Source organism: Elephantulus edwardii, unplaced genomic scaffold, assembly GCF_000299155.1.
Source record: "Elephantulus edwardii isolate Elephantulus edwardi_28Jun2011 unplaced genomic scaffold, EleEdw1.0 scaffold00240, whole genome shotgun sequence".
NCBI lineage: Eukaryota > Metazoa > Chordata > Mammalia > Macroscelidea > Macroscelididae > Elephantulus > Elephantulus edwardii.
Genome location: NW_006399990.1, coordinates 2,029,827 through 2,046,086, shown reverse-complemented (window position 1 = coordinate 2,046,086; position 16,260 = coordinate 2,029,827). Strand labels below are relative to the sequence as shown.

Below are 16,260 nucleotides of genomic sequence, written 5' to 3'. Positions count from 1 at the left end.
GTTTGAATGCAAAGTATTCTGTGTTTCAGTCATTTTATACGGGAGTCTTTCAGTGTCCACAGTGGCTGCAGAGAGGAAATATCCGAGCCAAGAGGTTCGTGAGCCACTGCGCATGTGCAGTGGCCCAAATGGAGGCTGGGATTTAAGCTGTGCGGGTTGGTGGTCTGCGCATGCGCTACGCTCTTTTTGCGGCGCAGTGACGGTCAGGAGGCGACGTAAGGATGTCAGCTCCGTTTGAGGAACGCAGTGGAGTGGTTCCTTGCGGAACGCCGTGGGGCCAGTGGTACCAAACCCTGGAGGAAGTGTTCATTGAAGTTCAAGTGCCACCTGGCACTCGCGCCCAGGATATCCAGTGTGGCCTCCAGAGCCGCCATGTGTCACTAGCCGTGGGTGGCCGCGAAATCTTCAAGGTAGCGGCCAGTCTTGTCTTGTTCCTATTCCCGGCTTCAAAAAATTCCCGATTTGTAAGAGGGAATGATTCCATGAGAAGACTTTTGGAAGGTCCATTAGTTTCTGTGGCAGCACTTTATGGGTGAAGGCTTAGCGAGAACTTCCCCCATTGCTTGGTGTTTGGCCAGAGTAACCACTAAGAATTTCAGAGTTGAGGATGACATACTTCTGGCATTCTCCCTCTCCCCCCTTTAACTTTTTTCCTTGTAATTTGAATGAAAGTTTACAGGAGTACTTATAGGGTATTTGTTTTCCCTTCAACAGTTCATACATTTTTAGTCGGATTACTGGCAGTTGCTCTCCTGGGCCCTCCGTTATATCTCCATTCTTCCCTGTTCTTTAGTGTGGTTACCATTTCATGCACCGTTTTGTCTCCCATCCTATCTTAAGAGCTTTTCCAGGAGATAACGTTGCCCTTTTTAGCTGATAGCTTTGATTATTGTAGTGTAAACCAACACCAGGACACACATTTACTGGTGTTGGTCATCTTCGAGACTTGAATATTGTTTGGCTGAAAGTTGAACCTACGGATGAGTTCAGTTTCAAACTTAAAGGCCTCCAGCAGTCACTCTCAGACCAGTAAACCTGGTATTTTAAAAGATACTTAGTTGTGTTCCACAACTTTCTCCTCTCTTATCTTAGGACCTGCTATTGAGATGCTTTTCGGAGTGGTTGCTTCTAACAGTAGAGTGGTTTATTTGCCCTTTGCACTAATTGTTTCCATATGGTTTTGATTTTCTTTACTTTTTGCTGTAGTCTGGGAGAAACAAATGTACGTTAGGTGGCCACTTTGGCTTTACTTTCAAACAAAATAAGGGTGCCTTGTTTCTCAAGAGGGCCTTCAAGTGAGAACAGTGGGTTGAATCATTAAAGCAACATTTGTAGTACATACACTTTGTTCCAGCCACTGATCTAGTTACTAGGAAAACACTATTGAACAGAGTAGCTACTCACAACTAAACAAATGTTTAAGGCAGGTACTAGTAAGTAAAAGAAAATACTTTGTTATGCAAAGTATAAAATATGGCAAGCTATAATTTTTAGAAGATGTTGAAGTAACCCTTTAGAGATGACATTAGATAATTTTCATAATTTTTACAATTTTTGAATGGTTGTGGAATGGTCACCTTGTACAAGAAATACGTGAAGACAAATCTATACTCTTTTATGTCTTTCCTTTGAAAGTGTAATCTGCTTTTTCCTTGAGCGTGTAATCAAAATTAATCAAGTTGAAGTTGGATGCTGTCTTAACTGAGTTTTCTAAATATTTCATGGTTGTAGAGTAGTAGTGAAGGGAGTCTGCTTATTATGAGATCACACCACCAATTTTCTGGCTTTGGGCTAGAGATTACTCAGCATTTCTTAGGCAATTTCTTTACTCTTATGCGACAGTATTTAGAGTTCCTTGTGAGGTACAGTTGAGTCAAGTATGATTCATAGGTGACCTTATGAACAACAAATCTGAACCCTGTACACTGTGTCATCCTTATTATCTCTGACACGCTGGAGCCCTTGGATTACTAGGAGTGTAATGTGTTAGCTATGTGAAGAACTGAGAGAGTAATGCTTGATTTAAAGTCCAAACTACCAAGGTCAATGACTACAGCCTTCAATTTGAATTGCATCTCAACATCAAGAAGACAAAAATTCTTACCACTGGACCAATAATCAGGATAGATGGAAAAAAGATTGACATTTGCAATAATTTCATCTTACTTGGATCCACAATCAACACCCTTGGCATCAGCAGTCAGGAGATCATGAAATGTATTACAGTAAGCAAGTATGCTGGCAAGCTCTGGTGGCCTAGTGGCAAGAAGCAGCACGGCAATTCAAGAGTTGTGTGGTTCTAATCCACCAGATGCCTAGCTGCAGAAGGAGGGACAAGCTCCTCCTGTATCTGTCAGATCTGATTTGATGGCGCATGCGCGCGCACGCACCCACACGGAGCAAGTCTGCTGCCATTGCTGAGAAGTAATTAAGTCAAAGACAGGTTTGCAGGTGTGCATGATTCAAGCCATGCTTTTTTAAATCACTTTCTTTTTTTGTTGTATATAAGGATGACGGAGAAATAATTGATGCCTTTGAACTGTGATGATGGAGAAGAGTACTGAATATCCCTCAGATGGCCAAAAGAACAGATAGATATTTGAGAAATTACAGCCAGAATGTTCCTTGGGTGAAAGACAGCACAGCTTTGTCCCTTATAATTCAGGCATGTTGCTAGGAAAGGCAATATCTTGAAGGAGGGAAAGCTGGAGGGTCAAGGAAAGAGGAAGACCTTTGGCAAGATGGATTGACACGGTGACTACAGCAGTGGGATCAAGATTGTCAGATGATGAGGATGGCACAGGATAAGACAGAGTTAAGATCTATAGTTCATAGGGTTGCTTACGAATTGTACTTGATGGCACTTAACATGTCAGCTACTAATATTTTATAGGATAGTATTTTGAGGACCTCAGAAGAATGATTTATATCAACTTATATCTTTTTAACAAAATGTGGCAATATTTATTAGCTTTATAACAAAATGGCCTTTCTGAATAGTTATGTAGTTTTTGTTTCCTGTACAATAGTTTAAGATTACTATTTAAATTTACTTTTGTAAAATTTGGAAGTTTTTCAATCACTAAAAGCTAATTTTGCATGTCTATTAAACCACTAGGATTTTTTTTTTTCTCACTGGTATTGTTAAGTACCATCAAATCCACTATGACTCATGGTGACCCTCTGTGAGCAACAGAGCTGAACCCTGCCCTATCCTGGGGCAGCCTCAGAATTGTAGTAATCAATGTGTCAGTCCCTCTCATTTGGAGTCTTCCTCTCTTTCTCTGACCCTTTTCCTTTCCCAGCATGATGTCTCCCTCCAACAACTGGTTCCTCCTGAAAATATGATCAAAGTAAGTGAGTTTTACCATCCTTATCTCTAAGAAGCACTCAAGATTGTGCTTCCTTCAAGACAAATTTGTATTTTCTTTTAGTTGTTGTTGATCGCCATTGAATTGAGCACGACTCATAGTGACTCTATGAACAAAAAGCCTGAAGCCTTTCTATAACTATCATCATTCATCAAAGTTAGTCCATGGGCTATTCAGTACTCTTTGTCAGCACTACAATTCAAAAGCATTGTTTTGTTATCCTTAGTCATTGCCCAACTTTCAGATGCAATAGAAAGCAATTGAAAATATGTTGGCCTGGGTCAGGCACATTTTGTAGGCTTTAACATTTTTGTCCTTTAGCATTTAGGAGAGGTCATTAACAGGAGATTTCCATAGTGCAACATGTTTTGATTTTTTTAAATTTCTTCCACTGTGGGTGTTTGTTGATTGTGGATACAAGGAAAATTAAATTACCGACAACTTCAGTCTTTTTTTTCCATCTGCCCTGTTGCCTTTTGCTTAGTGGTGAGAATTGGGGATTTGATATTAAGAAAACAAAAGGTTTTACATGAGCACAATTAAGTGCTCTGGGATTCCCATTCTTCTCAATGCTAGCCATTATTTTGATCTACATAGTCGAATGCCTTAACATAGTCAATAAAACACAGATATCCTTCTGGTAATCTTAGCTTTCAGCCAAGACCATCTGGCACCTATAGTATATACCTGGTGCCATGGCCTCTTCTAAATCCAGCTTAAATTTCTGTCTGTTCCCTGTCAATGTCATATTCTAGCTGTTTTAAAATAATCTTCAGGAAGATTTTGTGTGCATATGTTACTATTGATATTGTTTGATAATTTCTATATTCTGCTGGATCACCTTTTTTAAGAAAGGGAACAAATATAGATCACTTCTAGTCATTTGACCATGTAGCTCTCTTCCAGTTTTCTTGGCACAGAGTGGTGAGCAGATCTAGTTTGTTGGAACATGTCAATTAGTATTCCGTCAATTCTTAGGGCTTTATTTTTTCCCATTATTTCAATACAACTTGAACTTCTTCCTTTGTTACCATTGGTTTTTGATTGTATGCTACATCCTTAAATGGTTCTGTCAGCCAATTCTTTTTGGTACAGTGGCTCTGTATTCCTTCCATCATCATCATCTCCTCCTCCTCCCTCTCCCTCTCCCTCCCCTCCTCCTCCCCTTCCTCCTCCCCTCCTCATCCCCTCCTCCTCCTCCCCCTCCTCCTCCTTCCCTCTTCCTCCTCCTTCTTCTCCTCCTCCTTCTCCTTCTCCTTCTTCTCCTCCTCTTTTGATTCTTCCTGATCATTCAAAATTTTGCCCATAGCATCATCCTTCAGTATTGAAATTTGAGGCTTGAATTTTTCAGTTCTTTCAGTTTGAGAACTGCCATGCGAGTTCATCCCTTTATATTTTCTGACTCTAGCTCTTTGCAGATTTCATCACAATACTTTGTCTTCTCAACTCTCCTTCAAAATCTTCTATTAAACTTTTTTACTTCACCATTTATTCCTTTTGTTGTGGCTTCTTGTACAATTTCCAGGATCTACTCTGACATCCATTTTGGTCTTTTTTCCCCACCCTGCCTTTGTAATGATCTTTTGCTTTCTTAATGATGTCCTTAATGCCCTCCTACAGCTCATCCTTTGAACCTACTCTTTTTTATTTTAATCTATTCTTTTTTTTTTTAAATTTTAATCTATTCTTAAGATAGTATTTCAATTCAAGTGGGATAGACTCAAGATTGTATTTTGTTTCTTGTGAATTTAATTTCTTCAGATTCACTTTTACCTTGCATATGAGTAGTTGATAGTCTGTTTCACCATCAACACGTGTCTGGGTTTTAACTGCTGATACTAAGCGCCAGTGATTCTTTACACAGATATGTTCAGTCTGATGTTGTCTATTTAAATGAGGTCCTTTTGTATAGTTGCTTTTTAAAGAAAAGGCATTTACAATGAATAAATTATTGCTTGTACAAAATTTAGTGATTCATTCTCCAGCCTCATTTCTGTCACTTCTAACTATCCTATTCTTTTCCTTTCAACTTTTGCATCCCTTTCATCAGTTATTATTAACTGATTTTTATTGCATGATTAGTCAATTTCTGGCTGTGAAGGTGGTAGAAATCCTCAGTTTCTTCACATGTGCTTTAGTTACGGGTATGTTTACTAGGATGATAGTTTTATTAACAGGTCTTCCTATTTTACTTACGGGTGGTAGTATCCTATAGGAACCAACTCTTAGTGGCCTCTCTAGCTAGTTTTCAGAGGCTGTAAATCACACACAAGAAGACTTTCCAACTTTCTCCCTCAGAGTGGATGGTGGATTTAAACCTCTTGCCTTTGGGTTGGCAGCAGAACTCCTTAATCAGTAGGATACATACGATATTGATTATGCCATACTTGATGGCAATAACTGAGTGAGTTATACATGTAAAAGCCTCAAACACACTGCCTTTGAGTCTGAACCAACTCATAGCTGGCCCTTCAGTGAATTCAGAGACTATAAGTTGTGAAGGAGGAAATTACCCATATTTCTGCCTTGAAAAACTTGATGAATTTGAACTACCAGTCTTTGGGCTGGCAGACCGCCAGAACTCCCCAACGGATTGATTAGATACTATAGTTAATTATTACATCTATTCTAATGTTATAAGACAAAATGTGTGCATGGTTGCATAAGAAGCTAAGATGATTTTTAAACTTTCAAATTTTTTTAGTTATTATTTTTAATTTTTTTTTTTTAATGTGTGTACCGTCAAATCGGATCTGACTGGTACAGGAGGCGATTGTTCCTCCTTCTTCAGCAGAGCATCTTGTGGATTTGAACCATGCACCTCTGGGATTGCAGTGCAGCTTCTTGCCACTAGGCCACCAGAGCTCACCCCTAAACGTTGAAATTTTTTTAAAGAATGAAAAGAGAGAGGGAAACTATCCTTTTTCCTTAGTATTAGCAAGAGATTGCTTAATTTTTTTGACTAATTTTAATTGATAAAATGAAAATGTTGTACATATTTATTTCATATTTGCCTAACCGGTTACAAGAAGTGTTTCTTAACTTTCTAAAAAATTAAGCACATGTTTTTGGCAGAATGTTGCGAGCAGTCTAATTAGGGCTCCATTTCACTTAATGGAAGGAATTTAGGGTTAGAGTTGTGCACGAACTATAAATAGAAAACAGTTAAATATTTGTTTTCCATGTTTCAGTCAAATTAAAAAATTATATGTGGCATAGGAAAGTCTTCATTTATGAAAACATTGTAAAAATTAATGGAATGCTATATTTTTAGTGTCACATTTATTTTTCAGGGCAAACTTTTTGATTCAACAATAGCTGATGAGGGAACTTGGACACTGGGTAAGAGTAACTTAAAGTATTTCATATACCCATCAACAAACGAATGGATAGAGAAGCTGTGGTATATTCACACAGTGGAATATTATGCTGCATTGAAAAACAAGGAACTCGTGCAATATTATTCAAAATGGGTGAGCCTGGAGGACATTATGCTGAGTGAAATATCTCCGTCGCAAAAGGACAAACATTGTATGGTGCCACTGTTTTAAAATGGGATTGATATCAGGGTTGGGGTAAGACTGAGAAAAACTGGATAAATTGTGTATACTGCACTGAAACAGATGAGGGAGTGAATAATTTGGAAGCGATGTATGATAGGGTATTATGGTTATCATGTACTTGGGGTGGTGGGAGGGTTGCGGGGGGGATTGTGTGCCAGGGAAGGAGTGTTTCTTTTACTTTTGAAAGAGAGGAGCAAACTGGAAGGGGAGGGCTGGTGTGGGGGAGGGAGAGAAGTGCAGCAATGAATGAATGGAAGTTATTTAAATAAATAAATAAAAAATTTCATATAATGAAAATGTTTTTTTCTTCTTGTAACAGTATATTTCATTCCTTAAGTATTAAGTTCTATTATCTTTACAGTTTTAAAAATTACAGTAATAGAAATATGTTGTAAGTTACCCAACATCAAGATTACCTAATGATTTGATTGCTTCCATTTTTTTAATCTATGATTTTTGTTTTGGTGTGTTGGTTTGTTGTTGTTTTTTTTTTTTAAGAGGACAGAAAAATGGTCCGTATTGTTCTTACAAAGACAAAAAGAGATGCAGCAAATTGCTGGAGCTCTCTTCTAGAATCTGAATATGCAGCTGATCCTTGGGTGCAAGACCAAATGCAGAGAAAACTTACATTGGAAAGATTCCAGAAAGAAGTAAGATATGTTTGTTATGGATTGTTGATTTGACACCAACTCATAGCTTCCACAAGTTTGTCCATCTTGCTCCCATAAAGCAGCTGGCAGATTCAATCAGTTTGCTTTTGGGTTGGCAATACAATTCCTTACAATTAGGCCACCAGAGCTCCCTAAATCAGATGAGTTTATGTAAATCATAGAATAATCGTTATTACAGCTATTCCTTATTTATCAACTATCTCATTATCCTACAGTTTGCATTTACAACAATAAAAATTAATCTACCCAATTGTTGTGAATTCATAGTTTAAGTCTGGTGGTAATTAGTGCTTTGGTACAGGGTGAGGATAATACTTGTGGTGATTAAAGTTTTATTTTAGCTTGATTGTGCCATAATTCTCAGTGATTTGAGTGTTATACAGTAATGTAATTTGGCAATTGTGAAATGATGTTATCCTCCATTTTGTGATACTGTTGTTGTTATTAGGGGCCATCAAGTTAAGTGCGACCCTATGAATAACAGATCTGACCCTTGTCCTATCCTGTGCCATCCTCATACTTCTTGACACACAAGAGCCCATTGCAGCAGTCATTGTGTCAAACTACTTGGTCAAAGGTCTTCCTCTCCTTCACTGACCCTCTGCCTTTTCGACCATCATGTCCCTTTCCAAGGAATAATAGCCCCTCCTAGCAGTATGCCTGAAGTATGTGAGGCAACGCCTCATCATCTCTGCTTCCAGAGAGCACTCTGGCTGCACCTTCTCTAAGACGTGTTTGTTCTTTTTGCAGTCTTTGAGATGTTCAGTATTTTTTTCCAACACTACAGCTAAAGACATCAATTTTTCTTCTTTCATCGTAATTTATTTTCCAGCTCTTAGATGCATAGAACAGTAAAGGAACACTTAGAGTAGTGGTGGTAGAGCTATTTTATGATAGGACCATCTGTTTTCACATAATGCCAGTTTTCACTTAATAACCATGTTGTTGAATGAGAGATGGGTATATTTGAAGTTAAAAATCTATTATGCATGGGACAGATTGAAAAATTGTTTAGAGTATTTTTAAGTTATTAGAAAAACAAGTAGCCTTTCAATACATAACATTGTATTATGTTTTTCTTAAGATGAGTTTTTATTTGTTTCATAAGATGAGTTTTTATTTGTACTGCCTCTTTATCGTGCATGTAATATACATGAGTAGGTTATATGAATACCCAGACACCTATTGCCATTGAGTCAATTCTGACTTATATAGACTCCTCCTCATCAGATTTCTGAGGCTGTGAATGTTTACAGCAGGAGACTGCCTAGCTTTCTTCTATGGAACAAGTGATAGATTTGAACCATGAACCTTTTGGTTAGCAACATAGCATGTGATGTATTTTTCCATTAGAGCTTCTTATCACTTGACTAGATGAGATTCTAATAAAAAATTTAATTCTGGAATTACATATTATAAAAAGTCAGAGATCTCTATCTCCTTAGTTTTTTTTTTTTACTATGGAATCACACTGTATTGGTTTGTATTTTGTTTTTTCACTTAATAGTTTGTCTTTAGTCTGCTTCAGAGGTATTTTTCTGGTTTGACTATGTTGTTGTTATGTGCCGTCACATCGCTTACGACTCATAGCGACCCTATGTACAACTGCCCCCAACCCTGCTCTGTCCTGTGCCAATCTCACTGTCTCTGACACACCCACCCCGATTACCCCAGTCACTGAATTAATCCACCTCATAGAGGGTCTTCCCTTCCTGTGCTGTGCCTCCACCCTCTCAAGCATGACATCCCTCTCCCAAGACCAGTCTCTCCAAAGTATGTCAGAGGAAGCCTCAGAACACTTGCCTCCAGGGAGCTGCCTGGTTTAACCCTTTCCAGGATAAATCTGTTTGTTTTCCTAGCAGTCCATGGTACCCTCAATACTCTTCTCCAGCACCACAGCTCAAAGGCATCAATTTTCCTTCTATCATCCCTAGTCATTGTCCAACTCTCTGATGCATAGCAAGTGATTGCAAAGACCATGGCTTGTATCAGGCGTACCTTAGTCTCCAGAATGACACCACTGCTCTCCATTACTCTGGAGAAGACCCTAACAGGAGACTTTCCCATGGCAATATGTCTTTTAATTTCCTGGCTGCTGGTGCCAAGAGTGTTGACTGTGGAGCCAAGCAAATTAAAGCTGTGAACAATCTCAATCTCTTCACTATCCATCCTGGTGCTGCCACTTGGCCCTGTGGTGAGAATCTTTGTTTCTTGATATTGAGCCTTAATTCATATTAAATGCTGCAATCCTTAGCCCTATACAGCAAGCGCTTCAGATCCTCCTCAGTTTCAGTAAGCAGGGTTTTGTATCTGCATAATGCAGCTTGTTGATGGATCTTCCACCAATCCTGATGCCACACTTCTCGTAGAGCCCAACCTCCCGGATAATCTATTCTGCATATCGGTTGCTGTTTCCCTTTGATATGGCTGAGATTTATTTACTCTTTCCTATTTTGAATAAAACCTGTACTTCCATTTCTGTGAAAGTTTAAAATTTAACCCTCAAAATACTTATCTACTTAACTCTACAAAAAAGTTTATTGACATCTGGACTAAATAATTTATGCTTCATTATTTGTTTCTTCCTAATTGTAAGTAAGCTCCTCCATCAGAGCAGACATATTTATCTGTTTTGTTTACTTTTGAATTCCAGATGTTGTTAATGACGTTTAATAAGCAATAGGAACTTAATAAATTCTGCTTCAATAAATGACATTGCTCCCCAGAAAGACTAAAGTCTGAGACCAAGATCACAGAGTCTGGAGCCATGCTGCCCAAATATCAAGTCCCTGATAGATTTGTGACTTATGGCAAATTTCTCAATTTCATCTATAAGGATAGTACATCATAGAATTACAATAAGGAATGAATGTGGCTTTATGTATAACTCATAGAACACTGCATGAAGTATGTAAAAATATTATTTGTTAAAATCTGTTTACACACCAATATTAAAATTTTTCCCTCATTGCTTTTGATACATTTGTAAATAAAAAGTTGTAAAATATCTGTTTTAAATCACTTTAGTAATTATTGTGACACTCTGCACCTTTTACATGTTTGTTGGCTATTTATGTTATTTTTCTCTATAAGATTTAATTTTTTTTCTTCTCTTTTAGAATCCTGGTTTTGACTTCAGTGGAGCAGAAATCTCAGGAAATTACTCTAAAGGTGGACCAGATTTCTCAAATCTCGAGAAATGACTGCTATTTTTTTTCTTTCATCTCAATATTTTATGGATCCTTGCAGATGTTGCCAACCTAATCAAAGAAACATGAGAAAAAAGGTGGATTTGTACAGTTAATGAACTGCAAAATAAATTTGAAAATTGTTTTATGGAGTGTATTCAAATATTTTTTTTTTTCAAATATGATTTTTTTATAGGAAACACCTTAATTATGTAGTAACTATTCTATGAGAATATAGTAACATTTTTGGACTTATTTTTGCTTGACATTAAGTTTTATATGCTGCATTTTCCTAATTTCATATTTAACTTGCCTTTTTTAATAGAAATAAAAAACAAATAAACATAAGGGTATGGATCATGTGAAATGAATGGCAGGGTGATTTCAGAGAAAAGTGATGCAGAAATAACTTTGAATAAACTTTTCTAAATAGGACTTGTGTACGCCTTTAACTAATGATTTAATTTCACAATGAGATGATTTCATTTAAACAAAACCTTTAAGGGAAAAATTGTCCATTGTATTTTGAGGGAGTTAATTTTGAAAGTTAAAGAAAATGTCTGTCTTTGTGTAAAATAAAGATAATGTTTTTGTCTAAAATGTCTGTCTTCCTTGAGAGATTATATTTTTTAAAAAATTGAAAAGCCCTTAAAAAAATCTCAAAAATGAGTGTAGATTAATACTAAAGCAGCTAAGTGAGTATGATTATTGGATAAGTCCTTTGTTAGTAGCAGTAAATAAATGAAGATCATTGATTTTTAAGTCTGTTACTTCATTCTGTTTGTTGTTGTTGTTTTCTGTCAAGTTGGAACTGACCCATAGCTGACTCTCTAGTGGGTATTTAGGGGCAGTAAATCACATGAGGGGAATCTTTACACTGAAGAGCAACTGGTGGATTTGAACTACGTGCCTTTGGTATTACAGCACATATTTCTACCAGTAGGCCATCAGAGCTACCACCAGTCAGGAAATCATATTGCATTGGGCAAGTCTGCTGTTGGGCACATCTCTCCAAAATGTAGAAGAGCAGTGATGTCAGTTTGAAGACTAAGGTGCACCTGATTCAGGACATAGTCTTCTCAGTTACCTTCTATGCAACAAAGAGCTAGAGAAGAGTACTGAATACTTATCTAATGGACTGCCAAAAGAACAGACAGGTACATATATTGAAAAAAGTGCAGCCAGAGTGCTCTTTGGAGGCAAAGATAAGTCTTTCACACTTTGAACATATAGGTAGGTGAAGCTTTTCTTTGGAAAAGGCCATCATTCTTGGAAAGATAGATTATCAGTAATGGAGAGAAAGACCCTTAACAAGATGGATTGACATGGTGACTTCAGCATTGGGCTCTAGTGTGTTAGAAATGACAAGGACAATGGGATAGGAGTATAGGGTTCAACTTTTCATTGAGTTATACTTGACAGCATCTAACAACCACCACTACCTCATTTTGATCCTCAGTCATCCATAGATAGAAAATACCTATTGAAATGTCATTTCCCGTTTACTATTATTTTCAGACTTTTAATTAAACATGCCGAAATTTATAAAAAAGTTGCAAATAAAGTTCACAGGTGTTTTTTTGAGTCCAGCCCCTCACATGAGAATAGTTGTTTGACCCAGTACTATAACAGTGGGTTTAGGTATAGCAGAGATGTTGAGGATAGTGCAGATCAGGAAATGTTTCAATCTGTTATACATGGAGTCCCTATGAGTTGGAGTCAACGTAATGATGCCTCACAGCAATAACAAACATATGATGACCCACCACCTTTGATTATTGTAGTTATATATCCCTCAAAGGAGGACATTCTTAAATAGCATAAATGTAATCATTATCATCAGGAAAAGAACATTAACATCTTACCACCATCTAATCCTCAGACCCCTCACCCTGTTCAACTTTAACAAGTCCTAATAAAACCCTTTACAGAAAGAAGATCCAGCCCAAATCATGCCTTGCCTTAAGATATCAAATGTTTTGTCTTAGAGTTGAAGCAAGACTTCATTGTTTTTTACTGACTTGACACTTTTTTTTTACTGTACACTTTTGAGGATTGCAGACTAGTTTTATAGTGTTACTTTCATTTTGAGTTTGTTGGATATTTCTTCAGATTATGATTCAGGTTATGGGTTTTTTCCACAAAAATAGAGATGTGATGTATTTTTACTTTATCCTGAGTTTCTAATTTTCATTTGTCCCTTTAAAAAAAATTTATTCATTCTTGCACATTTTCTACCCCCCTCCGACCTTCCTCACCCAGCCCACCCTATAGTGCACCTCTTGTTCCAGATTTTTCTCATACCTGTAATGCGTAATCATTTATTCCTTTTGGAATGTTCTTCCACATATGTTCTAATGCAGTGTTCATTATCCATTCTTTCCCCAAGCCCCCATGTGTATCCTATTTATAACAGCAGTGTTATGCAGTATTTGTCCCTTAGTGATGGAGATATTTCACTTAGCATAATATCAAGGCCGCCCCATGTTGTGTAATGTTTTACTATTTTATTGTTTTTCAATGCTGTGTAGTATTCCATTGTGTGAATGCACCAGTTTTTCTATCCATTAGTTTATTTATAGGCACTTGTGTTGCTTCCATCTCTTTGCTATTGTGAATAATGCAGTAAACATGGGTAGGCATACATTTGTTTGAGTTGTGGATCTTTAGGGTTGTCCCATTTCTGGTAGTGTTTATATAGGTGATATCTGCCAGACCTTTTCAGTATTTATTTTTATGTCTGTAATGTAGTTTGTGAAGAATTAGTTTCAAAACAAGGCATGATCAAACCAATTTGAACTAGTTCACTAATGGCTGACAGTGAAACTGGAACAGACTAGAATTTCTAAAATGTGCATGTTCTGGAACAGTAGCCAGAATAGGGAAGAAATAACTCGTTAAAGCACAGAAATTAGAGATATCATGAGCCCATTCAGGAACCTGATGCCAGGGTTTGGATTATTGCCAGGGCTCTGGTGAGTGAAAAGTACTGCCGTGGTCAGCTGACATCTTTGAGCTGGTACCATTGTTTCTGATTTCACTTTTAGGAGATTGGGTTGTTATGCAATGCATATGATGCTCTTATTTTCTAAGAAGGAGATTTAAGTTTCTAGCAGGTATTAATCTGTAGTTTTCCCTGTTCTGGTTACCTTTCTGGTACGCCCATGCTTTACAGATCTGAGTACATGCTTGTTTCATTTCCTTGGCCATGGCTGAACTGGGAGGAGCTAGTCCAGAGCTCTCTTTGACAGTACTATCTTGTGTTTCATCAAACTGTATGTCATTGCTTGAAGACAGTGCTTCAAGTGCTTAGTAAAAGTTTTTCTCATTACTTTGATCTCAAAATGATTCCAGATTTAACCAGTGAAAGATCCTTTAGACATATTTCCACATTCTTGGAGCAGTTTTATTCCTTCTGACCAGATATCCCAGATTTATTATGCTTTCTCCTCCCTAGTTTTAAGAATCAGCCCTATTTTGGAGCCATGGTTCTCATTAGTTGAAAAGTACTTAGAAACCAAGATCTTTGTGGTAGGTATGTATTATTGGTGTGTATATAAATTGCATGTTTAGATCCGTATTTGTTATTTGTGTTTATATATATAGAAAATAAGCTCAGATTATTATTTTGAATTTCATAAATTTTTCATTGTCTCCCTTTCAATTTTTATAATTCCCTTAAACAATAGTAGGAAACTTGATTCTTAGTATATTTGAATTTTTATTCTAGACCATTTTCCTATATGAATACCCACTTCATCCTGTTCATACTCCAACACCAGTGCTCAAGTCCAAAACCTTTAAGCCCTGGATCCCTACTCTGGGCCACTGTAGCTCACCTGCACTGTTTAGCAAGATACTTGTCTTACTCAGCGTTATCGCTTTAGAATTGAGTTCTTAGGGAAGAGGTGGTATTTTTACTTTTAAACATTTAATTGCATTCTCTTTGCTATTTTTAGTTTTGTTTTTAAAATACATAGTATTATTTCTCTCCTTTGTCATATAGTTCTGTGAATTTCCAAACATACATATATAAATGAGTATCAGGAACAGTTGTATCATCCCTAAGAATTTCTCATGCTTTGCACTAAGTGTCATACCCTACTCCTCTTATCCTTGGAAATCACTGATCTACTGTCTCCATAGTTTTGTCTTTCCAGAAATGTTATATAAATGAAACTATACATATATATATATTTAAAAACAAACATTTTCCATATAAGGCCTTTTGAGACCCATTAATGTTGAATTATGTTGCATGATTCAGTAAGTGCATTTATTTTTATTACTGAGTAATATTTCATTGTATAGATACACCATAGTTTATCTGCTCACTCATTTGAACATTTTGTTTTTGGCAATTTTGGACAGATCTGCTATAAATATTTACATACATAACTTCTGTGATGTTTTTATTTTTTTCTAAATATGTAAGTGGAATTACTGGATTTTATGTTAATGTTTAACTTTTAAGAAATTGCCAAAATGTATGTAGAGTGACTTTTTCAATCTTCATCAGCCATAAATAAAGAGTTCCATTTGCTCTACTTCTTTGTTATCACTTGGTATTGCCAGTTTATTTTGGCAATTGTTATGTGCTGTCTGACCCATAGCTGACCCCTCAGTAGGTTTTTAGAGGCAGTAAACTGCACAAGATTAAACTGCCTTTCTTTATCCTGCAGAGCAGCTAGTAGATTCAAACTGTATACCTTTGGGTTGGCAGTGCAGCTCCTTACCACTTTACTGTCAGAGCTCCTTATTTTGTGGTACATAGTATGACTAATAAGAGTATGTGGTAAAGATCCTCTACGTGATGAAGGCATAAGCCCTTGACTACTAGTTGCAAGGTTGGTAGTGTAAATCTACCCAGAACTATCTCAGAAGATAGGCCTGGGGTGCCTCCGAAAGATTACAACGTTGAAACACTATCATACAGGTCTCTACTGTTTAAGAGGTTACCAAAAGACATAATCAACTTAGCATCACTGTCCAAAGAGTATTTCACTATGCTTTAAACTTGAGTTTCTCTGAAGATGCTTGTTTGCCATTCATAGATATTTTTTGTGTGAAGCTGATCAAATTTTTCCCCACTTAAAAACAATGAGTGGTTTTACTATTGAGTTTTGAGAATTCATTGTATATGCTGGATGTAAATCTTGTTACATGTGTGATTTGCTATATTTCCCCCCAACTTTTATAAAGTAAAACTTTGTAGTGGGTTTCTGTGCATTTTGATGAGGTACAATTTATCATGTTTCTGTGTGATCATGCCTCTGATGTCATGTCTAAGAACATTTTGAAGTGTTCATGGTGACTTTTATCTACTTCTAAAAATATTTCATTTTATGTTTAACATTTAGATCCATGATTTAAACTATACAAAAGCCATGAGATTTTGCTAATTTTTTTGCATGAGTTTTGCTGAATTATTTAAAATACTTAAAGAATTAATTTTTTTTCTATAATT

General features: G+C 36.7%; 1 protein-coding gene across 1 annotated transcript; it reads left to right on the top strand.

Moving 5' to 3' along the window:
• Nucleotides 1-166: 166 nt before the first annotated feature.
• NUDCD2 (NudC domain containing 2) lies at nucleotides 167-10,856 on the top strand. Its single transcript, XM_006898921.1, has 4 exons — nucleotides 167-410; nucleotides 6,665-6,713; nucleotides 7,433-7,584; nucleotides 10,725-10,856. The coding sequence occupies exons 1-4, from the start codon at nucleotides 222-224 to the stop codon at nucleotides 10,806-10,808; spliced, it is 474 nt and encodes a 157-aa protein (XP_006898983.1). The 5' UTR covers nucleotides 167-221; the 3' UTR covers nucleotides 10,809-10,856.
• The last annotated feature ends 5,404 nt before the right edge of the window (nucleotides 10,857-16,260 follow it).

Coding starts and splice junctions, on each gene's coding strand:
- NUDCD2 (XM_006898921.1), top strand. CDS start 222: ATGTCAGCTCCGTTTGAGGAACGCAGTGGAGTGGTTCCTTGCGGAACG. Junction 411..6,664: donor GTGGCCGCGAAATCTTCAAG/GTAGCGGCCAGT, acceptor TTTATTTTTCAG/GGCAAACTTTTTGATTCAAC. Junction 7,585..10,724: donor TGGAAAGATTCCAGAAAGAA/GTAAGATATGTT, acceptor CTTCTCTTTTAG/AATCCTGGTTTTGACTTCAG.